We start from the raw sequence: 22,169 nt of genomic DNA on the forward strand, positions 1-22,169 counted from the left end.
CTTCTGGTTTCCAGAACTGTGAGAAGAGAAATTTCTGTTGTTTTTATAGTGACCCAGTTTGTGGTAATATGCTTTGGCACCCCAGGAAATGCACACAGGAGGGATGGGATGCGCCTGGTCCTTGAGAAGGCCTCACGGACAGCTGTTTTCACGGCAGCCCAGTGGAGCTGCTGAGCCAGAGGGAAGAAGCTCGGCCACCTGCCCTCCTGGTAGGAGGTAGACCCAGCTTTCTTGGTTCCCAGTGCACAACCCATGGCTGTCTGGCTTGGGCCGTTGTTCTCACAGAGTCAGCTGCACCTGCAGGTGAAATAAAAGGGCTGAGTCCCCCGAGTCCCCATCTGGCTGTCACCGTAGACCTCCCTTCCAGACTGCAGAGGTCATGGCCATGGAGTTCAGGGCCGGAGCCCTTTGCCTGCTTGCCTGCTGGACATCCATTCTGCCTCTTGACCCCACCCCCTCTCGTTTCTCCCCAGGCTGAGGACACCATTGAGCTGGACACCCAGGAGCCCCAGCACATGGCCCCTCCTGCCCCCCTTAGCCTTTCAGTCACCACAGCCTGTCTGAGAGGTTCCATCTAGATTCATCTTCTGTCACATGCCTGCTCTGGTCCCCAACCTCCAACCGGGGCTCTCTTCTCTCACTGAAGTGCCCTCCCCCAGCACAGGACACCCAGAAACAAGTCTGAGGAGAGACAGACCCCAGGAGCACTCAGTGCTCAGACTGTGGGGCAGGACAGACCTGGGTCCAGTCTTCAGTCTGTAATGTAGTGATTACGACCTTCGATAACCCATGAAATGGGGCTGCTAACGGCCTCCACTTAATAAGGTCCTTATAGAAGATTCAGTACTGTGCCTGGCATTCAGTAGGTGCTTAACACCTGCTGGCTTTCAATCTCCTGGCCTGGTCTGCCTCCCTCTATCTGGATTGTACCTGTTCTTCTGGGCCTGTCTTAGACCTGTCCTCTCACCCAAGGTAGAATTCATTGCTCTGGCCCTGCTCAACACACACACACACACACACACACACACACACACTGTTTGCTGCGTGTCTTCAGTAGTGCAAAGTGCAGCTCACTTTGCGTGGGATACATTAGTGTTGGGCCTTCCTCTGCCTTCTGAGAACTCCCCAGGGGCTAGGAGGCTATTGGAGCCCTTCCCATCTCCCTCGAACTGGCCCAGAATCCATCATAATATAGACAACCACATGGCTCATCTGCACGAATCCCTGAGGCCTGGAGTGGACAGGGACCAGGCCTTCCCCTGGCCTTGAACAGCTTGGGGTGGGTACACTGTGGGGAGGGCCAAGGGCACCCCAGCTAGGGAGCACAGAGGGGAAGAGCCGAGGTGATGATGGCACATTCCCAATCTCCAAGAAGACCCCGTGTATGACTTTCTTGGGTCTGCGGTGACAAATCACCTCAAAGTGGGTGGCTAAAACAACAGAACTTTATTCTCTTACATTTCTGGAGGTCAAAAGTCTAAAGTCAAGGTGTTGGCCGGGCTGGTTCCTTCTGGAGACTCTAGGGGAGAATGTTTTCTTGCTTTTGCTAGCTTTTTCGAGGCCGCCAGCATTCCTTGGCTCATGGCCCCTTCCTCTGACCCCAAAGCACATTGCTCCTACCTCTGCTTCTGTCATCACATCTCCTCCTCTGACTCTGACCTCCTGCCTCCCTCTTTCCTCATGAGAATCTTTCTGATTACATTGGGTCCACCCAGATAATCCAGGATAGTCTTCCTATTTCAAGATGCTCAACTCCATCACAGCTGCAGAGTCCCTTTTGCCACGTAAGGTAACATAGCCAAAGGGTCCAGTGATGAGGATGGGCATCTTTGAGGGTTACTTTTGGCCAGCTACACCATGTACCCTTCTCTCTCCTTCAAGCCGCCACTTCCCGCACCCCCTCCTCAGCTGGAGATCTTCTCATTTCACTGAGAACGCCAAAGCAATCAATCAGCCTAGAGCCCATTCATCTTGCCAGCCCCACCCTAGCATCTTCCATCTCTCCTGAGCCTCATGGCCCATCCCAGCCAGTCTGTCCTGGAGCTCTGGGTGTCCAAAGGCTCTCCTGCTAGGTGTGGGGGTACCTCAGTGGTAGAGCTCCAGCCAGAGGGATGGCCAGAGGCAGGGAGTGCGGCAATGCCTAGACAGGTGTGGACGCTGGGAAGACACTTTCTTGAGGCCTCCCAAGATCATCTTGGGAAGGGAGTTCCTGTGCAGGGTCCTGGCTCCAGCCAGTGGCATCCCAGTGTTCATGTGCATACGAGTCCATCTGTGCTCACCTGCCAGTGAGGGTTCAGGATATTTGGGCAATGCCAGGATTGGAAAGAACTTCCACTGAACCCTTTGAATGGCATCTAGTCCATATTGGATATGTGCTAAATGGGAAATTTACCACATTACCATGGGTTAGGAAGGCTGGGGCGGGTGCATTGCGAGGCCTCCTGGGATCCCGATGGCTGCACAAGGACTCTGTGTCAGGCATATTGGTAGGAAGGATGACTAGAGCATTGCTTCAAGGCTTATTGCCAGGCCACTAAGTCCTGAGTCAGCTAAGCAGAAAGGAGACACCAGGCTCCAACTGCTGGAGGTCTGTGGACATCTTGGGCCAGGCTGGCCTGGGCTCCTACACAGAAGAGAGCAGTGTCTTGTGGGCTTGGGGGGCAGTGAGTTGGGCCCCTTCAGACTGTGGAGAGCGGGAGCATGGGGGTGGGTGAGGAGGGTGCTGGAAGTCGACTCTCGGAGCAGAGGTCTGAGGACTGCCAGCCTGCACCTCAGCTCACAGCCTGGCTTCGGGCCTCCTCTCTCTCTTTCCCACTCACTCTGCTAGACCCGCCACATTCAACAGCCCTCTATGCTGCAGGCTGGAAGCCCCATCCTCAAGGCCTGGGTCATGTACTCCAGTCCAAGTCAATTGTCCCGCACTCTGGGAACTTCCCTCTACCTCCGTGGGGAGCTGGTCCTTGTTCCTCCATATCCCACGAGTGACGGTTCTTTACTTTGGGAAAGATCCTTACTCCCTTGTACTACAGACACCTGGCAAAATGTCTTACTTCCTATTAAAGGCTGAATTATGCCCCCCCTCAAAATACATATGTTGAAGTCCTAACCCCAGTACCTCAGAATGTGACATTTTTTTTTTTGGTTGCACCATGCGGCATGTGGGATCTTAGTTCCCCTACCAGGGATGGAACCCGTGCCCAACGCAATAGAAACGTGGAGTCTTAAACCCCGGATCTCCAGAGAAGTCCCCAGAATGTGACTTTATTTGGAGTAGAGCTTTTAAAGAGATAATTGAGTTAACATGAGGTCGTTAGGGTAGCCCCTAATCCAATATGATTGGTGCCGTTATAGGAAGGGAGAATTTGGACACAGAAACACACAGAGTGAAGACAATGTGAGGACACAGGGAGAAGATGGCCATCTATCAGCCAAGGAGAGAGACTTTAGACTTCTGGGCTCCAGAACTGTGAGGTGATAAATTCCTGTTGTTTAAGCCACATTGCAGCTGGAGCTGACATATCTTTCCTCTGAAGGCCTGTGCACCCCCATGGCAGGAGTGGTGTCTGCAAGTGAAGACACCTTTCTCTCTCCCCAGCTGGACTCCTTCAGTGTCCTCACTCCTGCTTTCCTCCTGGGATAGTCTCCCTGCCCGGTCCTGTTTCCTTGTCCACGGAGTCAGACAACAGACCTCAAGCGAAAGGGTGAGTGCTGAGGATCACGGCGGGCAATAGGGCCCCAAGACAGGAGCAAGATGACTCTTTCATTAGTTTGTATTTGTTTTTTTCATGCTTGGTTTGTGGGGTGGCAGCAGTTGGACAGGAAAGCGAAGAAGGGACCACTGAAAGGTGATGGGGCTGTGGGAGGGGAGAGGCAGAAGGTTTCAGCGAGGAGACTGGGCCCTGAGGCAGAGAGCAAGAGCAGAGGGGCTTGGGGGATCACTGCAGGGCTTTCCATACGGCCCCAAGCATGAACAACAGCAGGGGCCAGCTCTGTGGAGGCACAAAGGCTGTGCCAGGCCCAGGCGAGCCCGCAGCCTGCAGAGTCTGGTATGGAAACAGGGCCTGAGGGGGAGCGGATGTGGGCTCAGGGAGAGGTGTGAGTCTCTGGATCTCGACGATCCAGTCGGTGAAGTAGGTGACGTTGGTGAAGATGCTGGGGTAAATGGGATGACGGCAGTCAAAGCCCCAGCTGGACAGCCCCATCAGAACCCAGGCACTGGCGAAGTCACAGACGAGGGGCCCCCCGGAATCGCCCTAGGAAAGAGATGGGAGTTCATGTGGGTGACTGAGCCAGGTCTGAGAAGACCAGGTAGCAAGGTGGGCTTATGAGTCTCTGCCATCCAGGCTCACTCAGGTGCACCTCTGTGAAAGTCCCAACACCAGCGTCCCACTGCCGAGCAGCCCTGTTAGGCCATGCGGGCAGGCAGAGGAATCGCGCTACAGGACGTTCCTGATTGACCCTCGGGACCATCACTGATCTAAACCTATCAACATGTGGGCCTCTGTGCCCAGCGAGGTCCTGGTGGTCCGGGACGGGCACTATCCAAGGCCGAGAAGGGGCAGCTGCACCATAGGGCCCAAGAGAGCTGCTCTGTGAGGAAAGCCTGGCCAGCTAAAGCTGCGTCAGTCCCCAGCTCTTGCAATACCCTGAACTGCAGCAGCATGTGCCCACGTGGGTCCTCCTCCTTTTTCATTCATTTAGTTAGGCCTTTAATTTTTCTCTCAACTTCTTGGTTGAACATTTTCAGAAAATGCCCATACCCAGGCGTGGTGGAGGCAGCCTGTTTTGCTCGGGGAGAAGATGGGGGTCCCCAGAAAGCTGCTGGAGTCCTAAAATGCTGTCAGGGCAGGACAATCTGCTTGGAATTCCCCTCACTCATCAGCCAAAGCGAAGGTCCCATCCTTGGGGGTGGGGGTGGGGGAGCGGGGGCCGTAGCCGTGCCTGCTGCTCCTCCACTCACCGGTCCAACACGCACATCCAGCATCCAGGGCAGCCTCCGCCTTTGGGCACAGCGGTGAAATGACAAGGCTCCTCTTCTGCGGTGCTTTTGTAAATAAGCCAATTAGCCTGCCATTGTCAGATGTGACATGTGGAAACAAGCCATGGAAGGGACAGGACAGGAAGGGAAGGGCACTTCATAGGGTGGAGGCACAAAGCTTTCCTGTGCTGAGACTCCAGGCAAGAAACAACCTAACTTTCTGATGCAGGAGAAGGGGGAGCAGTAAGTGCAGACAAGGAGAGGAGGGTTGAGCCAGGTGGGGGGGAGGAAGAGCAGTGATGTGTGCAGAGCAAGCGGGATAGATGGGACATGGGGTCACAGGGCCTTATGGTGGGGTGTTAGAATTGACCCCCATGGAGAACTGTCTAGGTTATGTCTAGCACCTGGATCACTCTGGTGCTGTGTGGAGAATGAACCAGTTGCGAGGTAGCTACAGGAGGGAAGGTGAGAGATTACTGATGGGGAGGGGCCAGGGCAGTAAGAAACAGTCAGATTTGGGGCAATATGTTGAAGGAGGCAACAGGACCTTTCAAATCTGAGCCTTTCTCACCAACCAGGGAGGAACTGCAGAGGGGAAGCAGCAGGCTGAGCACGGAGCCCTGGGGTCTCCAGCATTTAGAGGTGGGAGGGGAGGGGACCAGGTGCACAGCAGAGTAGCTGGCTAGTCCTGGTGCCCAGGAAATGGGAGTGAGACTTGCTGAAGTGCTGAGTGAGAGGAGGACTCAGGTCCACAGGTGGCTCTGGCAAGAACAGGCTCTTGGGGATGTTGGTCATGTGGCTCTGGTGGCACATTGGCGACACTCCTGTGTGGAGTGGGTTAGATTCAGTGCTGCTGTGAGTCTTTTGGGGAAGGAAGGCAGAGAAACTGGGCAATTGCAGGCGGGAGAGTGCTGTTGCACGTTTACACAGGAGCCAGGAAAGAGGGAGACAGAAGACGTGGAGCAGGAGAGCCTTTGGGCACCCAGAGCTCCAGGACAGACTGGCTGGGATGGGCCATGAGGCTCAGGAGAGATGGAAGATGCTAGGGTGGGGCTGGCAAGATGAATGGGCTCTAGGCTGATTGATTGCTTTGGCGTTCTCAGTGAAATGAGAAGATCTCCAGCTGAGGAGGGGGTGCGGGAAGTGGCGGCTTGAAGGAGAGAGAAGGGTACATGGTGTAGCTGGCCAAAAGTAACCCTCAAAGATGCCCATCCTCATCACTGGACCCTTTGGCTATGTTACCTTACGTGGCAAAAGGGACTCTGCAGCTGTGATGGAGTTGAGCATCTTGAAATAGGAAGACTATCCTGGATTATCTGGGTGGACCCAATGTAATCAGAAAGATTCTCATGAGGAAAGAGGGAGGCAGGAGGTCAGAGTCAGAGGAGGAGATGTGATGACAGAAGCAGAGGTAGGAGCAATGTGCTTTGGGGTCAGAGGAAGGGGCCATGAGCCAAGGAATGCTGGCGGCCTCGAAAAAGCTAGCAAAAGCAAGAAAACATTCTCCCCTAGAGTCTCCAGAAGGAACCAGCCCGGCCAACACCTTGACTTTAGACTTTTGACCTCCAGAAATGTAAGAGAATAAAGTTCTGTTGTTTTAGCCACCCACTTTGAGGTGATTTGTCACCGCAGACCCAAGAAAGTCATACACGGGGTCTTCTTGGAGATTGGGAATGTGCCATCATCACCTCGGCTCTTCCCCTCTGTGCTCCCTAGCTGGGGTGCCCTTGGCCCTCCCCACAGTGTACCCACCCCAAGCTGTTCAAGGCCAGGGGAAGGCCTGGTCCCTGTCCACTCCAGGCCTCAGGGATTCGTGCAGATGAGCCATGTGGTTGTCTATATTATGATGGATTCTGGGCCAGTTCGAGGGAGATGGGAAGGGCTCCAATAGCCTCCTAGCCCCTGGGGAGTTCTCAGAAGGCAGAGGAAGGCCCAACACTAATGTATCCCACGCAAAGTGAGCTGCACTTTGCACTACTGAAGACACGCAGCAAACAGTGTGTGTGTGTGTGTGTGTGTGTGTGTGTGTGTGTTGAGCAGGGCCAGAGCAATGAATTCTACCTTGGGTGAGAGGACAGGTCTAAGACAGGCCCAGAAGAACAGGTACAATCCAGATAGAGGGAGGCAGACCAGGCCAGGAGATTGAAAGCCAGCAGGTGTTAAGCACCTACTGAATGCCAGGCACAGTACTGAATCTTCTATAAGGACCTTATTAAGTGGAGGCCGTTAGCAGCCCCATTTCATGGGTTATCGAAGGTCGTAATCACTACATTACAGACTGAAGACTGGACCCAGGTCTGTCCTGCCCCACAGTCTGAGCACTGAGTGCTCCTGGGGTCTGTCTCTCCTCAGACTTGTTTCTGGGTGTCCTGTGCTGGGGGAGGGCACTTCAGTGAGAGAAGAGAGCCCCGGTTGGAGGTTGGGGACCAGAGCAGGCATGTGACAGAAGATGAATCTAGATGGAACCTCTCAGACAGGCTGTGGTGACTGAAAGGCTAAGGGGGGCAGGAGGGGCCATGTGCTGGGGCTCCTGGGTGTCCAGCTCAATGGTGTCCTCAGCCTGGGGAGAAACGAGAGGGGGTGGGGTCAAGAGGCAGAATGGATGTCCAGCAGGCAAGCAGGCAAAGGGCTCCGGCCCTGAACTCCATGGCCATGACCTCTGCAGTCTGGAAGGGAGGTCTACGGTGACAGCCAGATGGGGACTCGGGGGACTCAGCCCTTTTATTTCACCTGCAGGTGCAGCTGACTCTGTGAGAACAACGGCCCAAGCCAGACAGCCATGGGTTGTGCACTGGGAACCAAGAAAGCTGGGTCTACCTCCTACCAGGAGGGCAGGTGGCCGAGCTTCTTCCCTCTGGCTCAGCAGCTCCACTGGGCTGCCGTGAAAACAGCTGTCCGTGAGGCCTTCTCAAGGACCAGGCGCATCCCATCCCTCCTGTGTGCATTTCCTGGGGTGCCAAAGCATATTACCACAAACTGGGTCACTATAAAAACAACAGAAATTTCTCTTCTCACAGTTCTGGAAACCAGAAGTCTGAAATCAAGTACCTCTCTGTCTATCCCTCAGCCCACTCTAAACTCAAAATGGTTTCATCTCGAGATTCTTAGCTAATCACATCTGCAAAGACCTATTTCCAAATCAGGTCACTTTCTGAGACTCCAGATGGTTACAAATGTAGGGGACACTATCCAACCCACTACACCATCCTTTCGACAATCCCATGAAGGAGGCCTCAGAATCCTACAGTATAAATGAGGACATGGGCTCAGAAAGTGAAAAGACCTTCAGGGCAGAGCAGTGTCTCTAACTCCAGAACCCTAATGCTCTCCCCTCCACTCCACAATGCCATCTATGCAAGAGCTCCGCACATGATGCCAGCTTGGGAGGCTGGGCCCTGAGGCGGATATGGTGGAGGTCAGGTTAGGCTTGGGGTCAGAATACGGGGGACCAGGTTGTGCTGCCTTATTTTAGGGTAGCTACTTTCCCTCTCCGGACCTGTTTGCCCACCTCTAAAATTGGGCATTACAGAGAGAGGAAAGAAATGTTTACAATTCAAATATCCAACAGTGGACTCATACCTGTAATATGTAAAAATACACAAAGAGCCCCTAAAGGAAAAGAAGACAACCCAACAGAAAAGTGAGAGGGGGGAAAATCTTGAAGGGAAACTTTAGAGAAGATATCCAATGACAATAAACATATGAAAGTACATTTACCTTGTCATCAGGGACATGCAAACCACCATAAGCTATCAAAATGAGAAAAGATGGAAAGTGCAAAGTGTTGGCGAGGATATAAACTCTCATCCAGGACTTCCCTAGTGATCCAGTGGTAAAAAATCTGTCTTCCAATGCAGGGGACGCAGGTTCAATCCCTGGTTGAGGAACTAAGATCCCAAATGCCGCGGGGGCAACTAAGCCAGCGTGCCGCAACTAATGAGCTCGTGCGCCTCAAGAGAACCTGCATGCCACAACTACAGAGCCCATGCACTCTGGAGCCCCACGCACAACAGCTAGAGAGAGAAAACCCACACACGACAACTAGAGAGAAGCCTGAGAACCACAACCAGAGAGAAACCGGAGGAGACCGCGCACCATAACGAAAGATCTCGCATGCCTCAGCAAAGATCCCTTGTGGTGCAACTAAGACACGACACAGCAAAAAAAAAAATAAGGAAAATAAATAAATAAAATAAATAAATATTAAACTCGCATCCACTGCTGGAATGAAGTGCAACCACTTTGGAGATGTTGTTAGGAAATATCTGCCAAAGCTGAATATACACATACCTTTTAATTCAACAATTCTACTCAAGGGTTTCTGTGAAATAGAAGATAAAATATTTGAAAGTGAAATGAAATGAAAAACTTGGAAACCTCTAAAATACCCATCAAGAGTAGAACTGATCATAGAATTCAATTCACACAATAGAGTCCTGTACAGCAATGAGACTCAACAAACTATAACTACATTTAACAGTTTGGATGAATCTCACAAATATAAAGACACGAAAGATTGACAACTGGAAATAAATTCTATTTATGGAATATTCAGAATCTAATCTAAGTTGTCAAAAGTGAAGACGGCGGTTTCTGTTGGGTGTTGGTGATAGGAAGGAGGTGTGAGTGGGACCTCTGGGGTATTGGTCATCTGTTGCGTAACTATGTGAAAGTTCATCCAACTTATGAAAACAGCATGAATAGATTCTTTTGTATGTATGTTATACTTAAATAAAAACTTTAAGGTATGCCTCATTAAAAGATGCTGTTTGAGGGTGCTGCCAGTAGATGCCCTTATGTGCAAGGGGCTTAGGAAGGGGCTATCCTGGGGGACACTGCCAAGGAATTGAGCCCAGGAAGACATGTGGAGGGAGGAAATGGGAAGTCCCAGGGGTCTCCACAAAGACAGTAGAGGCAACACAGCCCCTCCCCTAGGGAAACTGAGGCCCTGAGAACAGGCAAGGGAAGAACAGAAATGACCTTACTCACTTGGCAGATGGCCTTTCCTGTCGAGAAGTCCCCAGCACACAGCATGTCCTCATGCACGGAGAAGTTCTTGCCTTTTCTAAGTCTGTAAAATATATTACAAAACTTGTTCTCAGTGAAGCCCACCTTACCCTCCTGGAGATGGAAGGGTTCGAGCAGAGGCGCTGCGAGGATAAGGAGGAAATCAGTGAAGGGTGCTGTGGCTTAGCTACAGGCTACTCTGCCTTACTGTTCACCACTTCAACATGGACTTTTCTCAGCACAGTTGAGCCTTCAGCACTGTTTCAGTCTTCTACCTATGCCTAGTAAGCCCTCCCCCTTTTCTCAAACTTTTCCAAACTCATCCTATTCCCTCCACCTCCCTCATAGCAATAGACCACACCTCTCCTATTCTACAAAGGAAAAAGGCAAATCCCACCAACACATGCCACTCAGTGGTGCTTAGCAACCATTCACCAACCTACCTACCCTTTCACAGACCATCCCATCCGCTCTCCATTTGTCTATCATTAACCTTTCCATCCATCCACCAATTCCTCTATCCATCTACCTATCTTTCCTCTTTCCTCATGTCCCATTCATCCACTCACGCTTCCATCCATTTGCCCATTTACCCATCTTTTGATCCATCTCCACTCACTCCAACTATCTCTGCCTACCATCCTTTCACCCACCCATCCATCTTTCCTTCCACCCACTCATCCTCCCACCTACCCTTCACCCATCCACCCTCTCATCCAATCACTCATTTATTCCTCTGTCCTTGTGTTCAGTACCTTTTAGACACTAATGATACACAGGAACATTCTTAGTTGGGGGAGACAGGGATACCGAGCAGGGCCCTGAGGGGCTCCTGGGCACAAAGGCTTTCTGTGTCCCCCATTTCTTTGATTACAGGAAATAGACTTCATTCAGCCTCCGTGACCTTCTCTGAGTTCCAACGGGCAGATTCAAGCAGTTGTTAATCAGGGAAGGGAGGGGATGCGAGACCAGTGAGAAGCAGTCAAGAGAAACACAGTGCAGCCTTGGGGCAAGGTCCTGGCTCCCCAACAATGGATATACAAAACAATATCTTTGAGCTGTTTTGCAGATACTGAAACCCCCTCCAGGTGGGAGAAGTTAATGATTAACAATGGTGTGCTGCCCACAAGCATGTAGACCCCAGACCAGTTGGAACCTGAAGGTTGATGATGCTGACTCTTACTTACCTCACCCCCACCTCATCAGCAGAACGTCCAAGAGCTGATCATGCCCTCTTTGAACCATTACTATGAAACTTCTCACTATCCTCTCCAAGTAGAGACACAGTTTTTCGAGGCAGGAGCCCACTGTGTCCCTGTTTGCCTGGCAAAGTAATAAAGCTATCCTTTTCTACTTCACCCAAAACTCTGTCTCCAAGATTCTATTTAGCACTGGTGTACAGGGAAGCTGAGCTTTTTGTATCAACAGGGTAAATGAAGTAAATAAGTAGAATTGTTTTAGATCTAATAAGTGGTGTAAAGGAAATAAAACAGGGACATATGCTATCAGAAGTTGCCTGTTTTAGCTCATATGATCAAGTAAAACTCCTCAGAGGAGCAGCTGAGTTGTACATGTAAAGAAGTGAGTCATGCCAAGGTTAGCAGGGAGAGCGAGTGAGGCCAGGGAGGCAGCCAAGGTGAAGGCCCTGAGGTGGCGATGGCCTTGGCGTTTTCAAGCAGGAAGGAGGCCTGCTGGCTGGGATGGTGTGGGTGAGGGATGTAGTAGGAGATGAGCAGAGAGGAATTGGGGCCAACATTACACAGGGCCTGAGAGCCAAGGCAGGGAGTTACGACTTTTTTCTAGGTATAAATGAGAAGGCACTGAGGGTAATGAGCAGGGAACTGGCATGACTCCTGCTTTAAAGAAAACACTCAGGGCTTCCCTGGTGGCGCAGTGGTTGAGAATCTGCCTGCTAATGCAGGGGACACGGGTTCGAGCCCTGGTCTGGGAAGATCCCACATGCCACGGAGCAGCTGGGCCCGTGAGCCACAACTACTGAGCCTGCGCGTCTGGAGCCTGTGCCCCGCAACGGGAGGGGCCGCGATAGTGAAAGGCCCGCGCACCGCGATGAAGAGCGGTCCCCGCACCGCGATGAAGAGTGGCCCCCACTTGCCGTAACTAGAGAAAGCCCTCGCACGAACCGAAGACCCAACACAGCGAAAAATAAATAAATAAATAAATAAATAAAGTAGAAAAAAAAAAATTGCCATTAAAAAAAAAAAAAAGAAAAGAAAACACTCAGACAGCTATGTGGAGACTAAAGTATAGCACACAGGGTGGGATCTCAGAGACCAGTCTGGAGGTACAGGCAAGCAATTATGGTCTATAGGACCAGGGTGGCAGCAGTGGGGTACCTACAAGGTGCCTGGCCCTGCCCGGGCCACAGGCTGGGATATTAAAACAAGAAAGACAGGGTTTCTGTCCTCAAGGAGGAACCGTCTGTGTGTGTGTGTGTGTGTGTGTGTGTGTGTGTGTGTGTGTGTGTGTGTGTGAGAAATGTGGTGTATGTGTGGTGTGTATGTGTTGTGTATGTGGTGTGAGGATGCTGGGAACCTGGTTGTTTGTCCTATGATTAGGGAGTGTTCATGACATACTAGTAGGCAAGGGCCAGGGATGCTGGCACATCCCACGCAATGAAGACAGGGTCTGTTCAAAATGCCTGTAGCACCTCTGTTGAGAAACACGGTACCAAATTATGACCCTACAAATAATTAAAATATATATTCTTTTTCCCCTTAATGTTGCACCATAAGCATTTCCCCCAACCATAAATACTCCTTTCTTTAATAAAGACTCTGGCTCATAAGTCTTTGCCTACATTTCTCCTCTTTCAATCTTAAAAAACATAATTTTTTTCCTGCGTTATGCAGTGCACCTAACAAGCTTCCGAAGTAGATAGCTGAGCTGCGTTGGGAGAAGAGCAAAGTGAGGTTCAGAGAGTGAAACACTCTCAAGTCATAATCATTCTAACTTCATCAGGCAGGCTCAGAGGTCAGAAGTCGTACGTGTGTTTTCCTTCCACTTTTCCTAAGCTCCTCTTACGGCAATGGGAAATCAGGGTGTTTTTGTCAGTGGCCTGCAATGGACCAGGCCCCAAGCATGACCTTTGAGTTGAATCAAGTCATCTCAGATCCATGGTTGATTAAAACCTTGGAATCCAGAATCAGAAAGACTTCAAGAACCCAGAATCTTGATTCCAAAAGTCAAAGATTCCCAGACTTCCAGTGTAAAACTTTGCACTTAGGGAACACTGAAGCTTTACAGTCACACACTTGCAGAACTAGAACTAGAATGGTCCACTCCTCTAGAAATGACGCTTAGTGGGCCAGGGTCCAGTGCCTCTTTGCTTGGGGACCCCTCAGGAGGAGCCACACCTCCCTTCTTCCCTCCTTTGTCCTTCTCCCCTTCCTCCTCCCCACCCTCATCTGCCCCCAACCCGACTCTCCTACACCCTCTCACTTTCCTCGTTGAGCATCCCCCAGCCAGTTATCCAGCAGGATGAGTTACTGGGTAGCTGCATGCCAGGGACTGGGAGGCAGGCGGGGATGATGTAGGAGGTGAAATTCACAAGAAAGAGCAGCTGCAACATGGCTATGTCACTCCCGAAGGGATGTAACTTCTCAAAGTCTGGGTGCATGATAATCCGGCTCAGTGACATCTCTCGGGTGTGCTGGGTGTGCTGGTGCAGCTGGGTGCTTCCTAACAGAACCCGGTAGTTCTCCGGGGCGTGAGATTTTCTGGAGGAAGAAGGGCACATTGTCACCGTCATCTCTGCATGTGGGCTAGCTCTTTCCCTGCATCCTCATCTAACTGCCCACAGGCCTCTACCCCACATGATGCTAGACAGCTTTTATCTCCCCATTTCTAGCGTTCAGGAGTCCTTCTTTCTTGGGGCTAATTGCTATTCTACTTACAACCTCAGACACACGGCTTCTCCATCACACACTAGAATCAGAGGAGCATTGAATCCTTGTGCTGGAAAGATCCTTGGTGGCATATCAAATGAAGGTCTTTGATTGTACACCGGAGGAGTTCTGGCTCAATCCCAGCTCTAACTTTACCCTTCCCAAGACTCCCTACAGTCCACCTTCTGGCCCCACACTCTTCCTGACCTCTCCTTTCTTTAAACACCTTCCTGCCCAAGGGCTGCTTCTCCACTTAGTTATAAGGACTCACAAAAGATTTGTTAAATAAATGAGCAAATGAGTGCAGGAAACAGAGCCTTGCCTTGTTCCCTGAACACAGGTGCTGAAACTCCCCACCTCCCTGACTGTTTGCACGGCTCATCCACCTGGAGACCCCCTCATGCTCCCCTTGCCCAAACCCTTCCCCTCCAGCAAGCCCCTCGCTCTGCATAGCCCTTGTCCGGAACCCCCAGCCCATGCATCTGCCCTTCTCACCCATGTTGGGCCTTCTCTTGTGACAGGATGGAGACAGGGTGAGGTGGGGACTTGCCACCCCTGATGTCACAAAGGGGCTTGCATGGATCGTCGTATGGAGTAGGCGCCAATAGGACTCTAAGCTCCGAAAGTTCCAGCTCCCAGACCTGGGCTGTGATGCCCCAACTCCCTGGGGACCCCTCCGCATCTGTTCAGACCCAGGCACTGAGCCAGGCCCAGGACGGCCAGGGGAATTAGACCCCTGAGCAGCAATGTCACTCTCCCAGGGAGCCCCAATTCCCTCCTGTGCAGCCTGGCACCGTGGCTCCCCACAACGCACACCGGCGGCCATGACTCCTCCTGGGCACACAGTTGTGCAGGAGGAATAAGAAGAATTGCCCAGCTGCTGGCCAGACACGCGGTCCCAGGTCCCCGCCTAGAAATCTGACACCTGGAAATGTGGGGACGTTCAGAGGAAGCTGTGATCTGAGATGGGTCCACACCGCACGGCAGCCAGGACGGACGCTGCCACTCTCCTGAGGCACATCTGTGTTGAAGGACAGGCACAGGGGCGGATGGCAGAGCATGAGGCGGGTCTGAGCAGGTGAGCAAGGAGGCCAGTCCAGGTGGAGGGTACACAGGCCAAAGGCAGGAATGACATGCATCAGAAGGCCACAGACTGCCCCAGAGAAAAGCCCAGAGGAGCTGACGTGGGGTGCCCATCACCCCTCTTCTCCTCTTCCCCCATGTCCCCCTCGCCTGCCAGTGCCTGTGCTGGCACCCTGGAAGGAGGACTTACTTCAGAAAGCAGTGGGCAGTGGAAACGACCCAGTGAGAGTTAATGAGGACAGCTCCACAGACGTGCGAGCCCTGGTACTGCAAGCTGGCCTGCCATGGCCACTGGCCAGCCGCCACGTCCTGGCCACCGTAGATCTTCCCCATCACCTTGGGTTTCCCGCACACTGTGGAGACTCCCCTGCCACCTACGATAGAGACACTAGTAGTACCCCAAATGCCACTACCAGGAAGGCCCCGTCCACTTCATAGATGGGAAAACCAAGGCCAAGCGTCCAGTGGCCTAGCCAAAATGACAGCGCTACCTGGACTCTACTTTCACTGGCTGCCCCTGAGAACTGGACAGAGCAAGCCCTGTGGGGATGAGGACCCAGAGGTCTGGTGGGATGGGGCAAGGGGGGACCTAAGGTAGCCACAGCAGCTCACAGCAGCATCTCCAGGGAGAAGGACATCCCCGAGTGAGGCTGCCAAGGGCTGGGCACGTCACAGACCTTATTTCCCTCAACTAGCACACCTCAATGCCTACTCTTGTAGATCAAAGAGCTAAAGGTCTCAGAAGTTGCCCACATTACTTGCTCAAGATCATGGCTTCTAAGGGCCTGTGCCTCCTCCATGTCACCCCGGTGTCTTAGGGAGGGAGATTTGCAGTCTGTGGTGCTGTGTGAGCTGGGGAAAGTCATTCCCCCTCTCTGACTCAGGATCCTACATTTCTAAAAGAAGAGGGAGTGGGCTAATGAAGACAGCCCTGGCTCTAGGACTCACACCTGGGAGGGCAGGGGGTGTGCCCAGGCCCCCTGAGAGCGGGCATCTTGGTCTAGGGCCTGCGCTCCCAGGGCCTCACGGAGGGGAATGAGACCCGCGGCCCTGGACTCAGGGCCAGTCGTTCATCAGTCCTGGTGCTTTCCTCCACCCAGCCACCCAGCCTCAGGGTCAGACCCTGCTATGTCCCCACTTCCACAGTCCCACAGAGGTCCCACAGTCCCACAGAGGCACTTCCCACCCAGAGGCTCCACAGTGGGGAGTCGGTGACCCACCTGTGTTGAGGGGGTCTCTGGGCTGCCCGGTTGCTGGCCAGGGCAGAGAAAAGATGAAATTCAGTGACTCAGGGCACCCAGGCCCTGGTCACAGCCGGCCCCCTCAGGCCCTGCAGTTTAGGCCGTTTCCGCCCTCAACAGAGGCCCCAACGCACCTGTGGCTCCCGGGGCCAACCGCTGCGCTTCCGGAGTCGGAGCGCTGCCCTCCACCGCTCCGCCCGCGCCTGGAGCCCAGCCGGGGGCGGCCGTGGCCGTGGCCGGGGACCCTCGCAGCTCCAGGGTGGCCACGGGCAGCAGCAGCAGCCAGAGAAGGGCCACAGGCTGGCCTCGGCCTTGGGCGATCCACGCCTCCGTGCCCATTGCCAGGGTTGCTGACTCCCGCCTGACCCCAGCCTGGCCCTGCCTGACCTTGCCCTGACCCCGCCTCAGCCCAGCCCTCAGCCCACCCTGACCTTCTTCATAACCTTTTAAACAACTCTACTAAGATATAATTTATATACCATGAAGTTCACTTATTACTATACAAGGGACAATTCAATGATTTTCTGTACATTTTTAAAAATTTATTTATTTATTTATATTTAAATAAACTTTTTGTTTTAGATTTATGAAAAAGTTGCAAAGACAGTACAAGGAGTTCCAAGGTCCCCCTCACCCACTTTCCCCTAATATTAAGATCTTATATTACTATGGCACATTTATCACAACTAGTGAGCCAATATTGAGACATTATATTAACTGAGGTCCATTCTTTCTTTTTTTAAATTTTTTTAAGCTTAAGGTGTATAGCATAATGATTTGACTTCCATGCATCATGAAATGATCATCAGAATAAAGTTAGTGAACATCCATCATCCCACATAGATACAAAATTAAAGAAATGGAAAAAAAAATTTTTCCTTGTGATGAGAACTCTTAGGATTTACTCTATCAACTGTCATGTATAACATACGGCAGTGTTAATTATATTTATCATGTTGTCCATTACATCCCTAGTACTTATTTATCGCATAACTGGGAGTTTGTACCTTTGACTGCAGCTAACCAGTTCTCCCTCCCCCAATCTCCGGCCTCTGGTAACCACAAATCCGATCTCCTTTCCTATGAATTTGTTTGTTTTTGAAGTAGAATTGATGTACAATGAAATGCTATGTTAGTTCCTGTTACACAACATAGTGATTGGTTATTTCTGTACATTTCAAAATGATAAGTATAGTTATGATATGTCACCATACAAATGTATCACATAATTATTGACTATATTCCCCACAGTGTACATTTCATACTCATTTATTTTGCAACTGAAATTTTGTACCTCTTCATCTCCCTCACCTGTTGCTTTCTTTCCCCCAACACTCTCCCGTCTGGCAAGCACCTGTTTGTTCTCTGTATCTATAACTCTGTCTCTGTTTTGTTAGGTTTCTTCATTTGTTTTATTTTTTAGATTGCATATATAAGTGTAATCATACAGTACTTGCCTTTGTCTGACGTACTTCACTTAACATAATACCCTCATGGTCCATCCATGTTGTTGCAAACGGCAAGATCCCGTTCTTTATCAGATATGTGATTTGCAAGATTTTCTCCAAGTCTGTAGCTTGTTTATTCATTCTTTCAACAGTGGTGCTCAAAGAGCAAAAGTTTTTAATTTTGATGAAGTCTAATTTACTAATCTTTTCTTGTATGGATCATGTTTTTGATGTTATATCTAATAGATCATGAAGAGTTTCTTCTATGTTTTCTTTGAGAAATGTTAGGGGTTGTTTCTTACATGTGGATCTGTGATCAAGTTTTAGTTCATTTTTGTCTAGTGTGATGTAAGTTTCTGTTTCTTTGCTTTGGGTTTTTCCTGTGGATATCCATTTATCCCTGCACCTTTCCTTGGTTAAAAAAAGAAAGGTTAGTCTTTCTTGTATTGAATTGTCTTGGGACCTCTGTTGAAAATCAATTCATAATAAAAATTGTTTTATTTCTGGACTCTTAATTCTGTGCCATTGAACTGTATTCCTTTCCTTGTGCCTGAAACCCACTGTCTAGATTAATACGTATTATAGTAAAATTTGACGTCAGGTGGTGAAAGTTCTCCAGCTTTATTCTTTTGCCAAACTGTTTAGGCTATTCTGCATCTTTTGCCTTTCCATATGAATTTTAGGATCAGCTGTCAAATTCTACACAAAAAGAGCCTGCTAGAATATTCACAGGGACTGCATTGAATTTATAGATCAATTTGAGGAGAATTGCTTTCTTTTTTTTACTTAAAAATTTATTTATTTATTTATTTATTTATTTATTTATTTATTTATTTATTTATCTAATTTTGGTTGCTTTGTGTCTTCGTTGCTGCGTGTGGGCTTTCTCTAGTTGTGGTGAGTGGGGGCTACTCTTGGTTGCAACGTACAGGCTTCTCATTGTGGTGGCTTCTCTTGTTGTGGAGCATGGGCTCTAGGCACGTGGGCTTTAGTAGTTGTGGCACACGGCTCAGTAGCTGTGGCTCACCGTCTTTAGAGCGCTGGCTTGTAGTTGTGCCTCATGGGCTTAGTTGCTCCGGGACATGTGGGATGTTCCTGGACCAGAGCTCGAACCTGTGTCCCCTGCATTGGCAGGAGGATTCTTAACCACTGCACCACCAGGGAAGTCCGAGAATTGCTTTCTTGATAATATGAAGTCTCCTGATCTATGAACAAGAAATGTTTCTGTTTATATCGATCTTTAATTTCTCTCAGCAATGTTTTGTAGTTTTCAGTGTACAGATCTTGCAGCTCTTTATTAAATTTATTTCTAAGTATTTTATTCTTTTCCATGCTACTGTGAATGAAATCATTTTGTTAATTTCCTTTTCATATTTTTATACTCAGTATATAGAAATGAAATTTATTTTTATAAGAAATGTTTCCTGTGACCTTCTTAAACTTGTTTATTCATTCTAGTCTGTTTTGTTTTGTTGTATTTTGTTTTGGTGGGATCATTGGTGTTTTCTAACACATAGGATCATGTCCTGTGTAATAAAAGTTCTAATTCTGCCATTTAAAGTTGGGTGCCTTTAATTTCTTCTTTCTCTCCTACCTTCTTTTATTTCTTTTCCCTTCTTTCCTTCCCACCTTTCTTTCCTCCACTTCTTAGAGACTATATTTTAAGGACCTTGCTTTTCAAATATGGTCTATCAATCTTTGTCTTTAACTTTGTTTCATCTATTCACATTCAATGTGATTATTGATATGGTTGGAATTACATTTTCCACTTTGGTATTTGTTTTCTGTATGTCTCTTATCTTTCCCCCCACTTTTGAGACAGGCTGGGACCTGGGACCCTTTGCTGCAGTGCTACAGCAGATTTCTATAAACTGGTGTATGCATGGGTGAGAGTCCCACCTGTGGGTTAGGTTCCTACAGATGAAATACAACTGTCTGGTTTCCAGGCTCGATCACCCCGGTGGGCAGTGGACGGGGTGCACCCTCCTTCAATGGCCCTTTCTGAAAGCTTGCAGGTTGGTGCCTGAAGAGACAACTGCAGGGTCAGGTTGAAATGGCAATCTCTCTCTTTCTCTTTCTCTTTTACAGTCTTTTCTGTCCCTCCTCCCTTTACCTCTCCCTTGGTCCTTATACCTGCACTCCCATCCCCTTTATCCTGAAAACTTCTTGTTTGTGTCTAAGTTATTGTCATTGGTATCTTTGTTTTATGAGTTTTGTCTGTCCAACTGCTCCTACAAGTCTCTGCTAACATTGTGGGCATGGTGAAGCTCTTAAACCCTGAAATACAAATGGATCCCACATTGTCTGAGACTCGACTCCAGCCTTGGGTTACTTAGTGGGATTTTAAAGAACAAAAAAAGAAGAGAAGGGCTTGCACCTCTCTCCTCTGCCTTTGCAATGTAACTATTCTGCCTGGACTCTCAGGGACTCCCTGATCCATCTGTAGTCCCCAGACTGAGGGAAAAAAAGAGACCTTTTTAAATTCAAGCAGGAAAGCTAAGAGATCTCTGATTTTGTAAAAATTAACTTGTGTGGCTTAAGCTTGTGGGTTTAATTAATAGAGACCTGTCTGTGTTATCAACATTAAGTATAATACTTCTATCGTACCTAGGGTTACTGGAAGTCAATAAGTGCATATTGTTTCTGTGATAAAATCTGTTAGCAAGGAAAATAACCTGATATGATTAAACTTTTAAGTAAATATAACTGGATAAGAGCTTTTTAGTAAACTCAATGGGAATAATCATGTTTTCAAAATGTCCATCTAGAACAGTCCCTCCAAATTTTGGTAACTTGAAACTAAATTAAGTTAAAGGATGGGAATCCATTGAGTATCCAGGCCGTTTCAAATAAGATGAAATATTGGAACATCAATTGCTAAACAGGTCTAAATTTACCTACTTTTGTTTTCTTGTGAGAGCGAAAGTAAGGATGTTTGGGTTTATTAGACACATATCTTACATCACATTAAGGAAAGAAATTGTGCTTTGGGAAGATACATGGGATCTTCCCAAGAGTTTATGGGATATTCCAATCAGGGAATGCTAATGTAAAAGACATTTCATTGTGACATAAGGAAGGTAGGATGTGTGCTTTCAGAAAAGAAGATATGTGGAATGGAAATGTATTTCGTTAAACGGAAAAATGTGATTTTGTCCTACAGCTGGTTATTTTTGAATGGAAAAAAGAAGGGACAAAATATGGCTACACAAAGTTACAGAAGATTTGCAGAAAAGGAACACTGAGAAGAGAATTTTTTATGTGGTTGGAATTTTCTAAGGTTGGATTAAATTTAATTAGGTAACCGGATTTTATCAAGAGTAGGCTGATATAAGACTGGATTTGGTTTCTTTCTCTCATAAGAGAACAAAGATTTCCTCGAATGCTCCTTTTGATAACAGATTGTGTGAGTTTCTGTGCCTTTAAGTGATCTGCATTTACTTTTGGAATCCTTTTTTTTTCACCTTAGCTCAAGGAATAATTGTTTCACAGCAGCCTATGATTCTATTTGACTGGATGGTTTAAAACTTTTGGAAATTTTTGACAGATTTCCCAAATATCAAATTCTAATTGAAATTCTTTTGACTTCCAGTTAACTTTGGGATGCTTCATGGGGCCCCTGGAGCCTCCCAAAGAGAGATCCTAAACTAATTGGGTTCATTTGGTGTGTTAAATTACATGGGAAACATTGTCTAAACTCATTGTTGCCTGTGTCAGATGGAATCATCAGGCTCTCCCCAGTTTTATCATAGCTGTCAAACAGAGAGGGGAAAGGGTTTTAGGTTTTTCTGCTGTCTAGTCTCTCACCTTATTCTATGTCCAAAAAAAATCCCCTGTGGGAATACTCCCAACGTAGGCCCTTAGGTCCTGACCCCAATGGCATTTTCCATTGCACCCAACTCCAATTCCTCCAGGAGTTCCTTTTTTGCACCTCTAGGACCCCTTTCACTCAAGGCCTTGGCAGCCCATACCTTGTTACAGATCACCTATTGGGTGGCCACTTCCAAGCTGCCCACATCCTAGGTTTTATAGATGCTTAAACTCGAGGAATACCCCCAGCATAGGGAAACATTATAGGACAAAAGCCTCCTGGTAAATGTCTCTGGGACACTGGACTTCATTTCTAGGAGCACTTTTTCTCGGTTGCATGTTATTCAACATGGGATGATCCTCTTCTAAGCCAGAAGAAACACCTCTGGAGAGTATCCTTAAAAATTGGAAACTTTCAAAATAGACGGGCTGAAAAGGGAAACGTTTAAACTCTATTGTAACATTGCCTGGCCCTTGTATAAGTCGGGGAATGGAGAAAAATGGTCTGAAAATGGGTCTCTATAATACCGTGTTGCAATTGGATCTCTGCTGTTGCAGGACAGGAAAATGGACTGAGGCTCCCTATGTTCAAGCCTTCATGGTCCTGAGAATTCCCTGGCGGTCCAGTGGTTAGAATTCTGAGCTGTCACTGCTGAGGGCATGTGTTCGATCCCTGGTCGGGGAACTAAAATCCCAC

General features: G+C 48.9%; 1 protein-coding gene and 1 long non-coding RNA gene across 3 annotated transcripts; one reads left to right on the top strand and one right to left on the bottom strand.

Annotated features, from left to right (window-relative positions):
* The first annotated feature begins 325 nt into the window (after positions 1–325).
* On the top strand, positions 326–9,903 carry LOC309634360. Its single transcript, XR_014248023.1, has 2 exons — positions 326–3,471; positions 7,715–9,903. It is a non-coding gene; the product is annotated as an uncharacterized lncRNA (long non-coding RNA).
* Positions 3,774–16,024, bottom strand: LOC309634349 (putative serine protease 47; the record flags this gene model as incomplete). Of its 2 annotated transcripts, none has more annotated exons than XM_082404297.1 (3): positions 15,164–16,024; positions 13,445–13,722; positions 3,774–4,253 (listed from the first exon to the last, which is right to left on the bottom strand). In XM_082404297.1, the coding sequence occupies exons 1-3, from the start codon at positions 15,304–15,306 to the stop codon at positions 4,225–4,227; spliced, it is 450 nt and encodes a 149-aa protein (XP_082260423.1). In that variant the 5' UTR covers positions 15,307–16,024. The 2 variants fall into 2 exon arrangements, with proteins under 2 accessions (XP_082260423.1, XP_082260422.1); XM_082404296.1 differs by lacking the exon at positions 3,774–4,253 and adding an exon at positions 9,788–10,128.
* Between the last annotated feature and the right edge of the window lie 6,145 nt (positions 16,025–22,169).

This window comes from Balaenoptera borealis (assembly GCF_965194805.1).
Source record: "Balaenoptera borealis genome assembly, chromosome: 8".
Taxonomy (NCBI): Eukaryota; Metazoa; Chordata; class Mammalia; order Artiodactyla; family Balaenopteridae; genus Balaenoptera; species Balaenoptera borealis.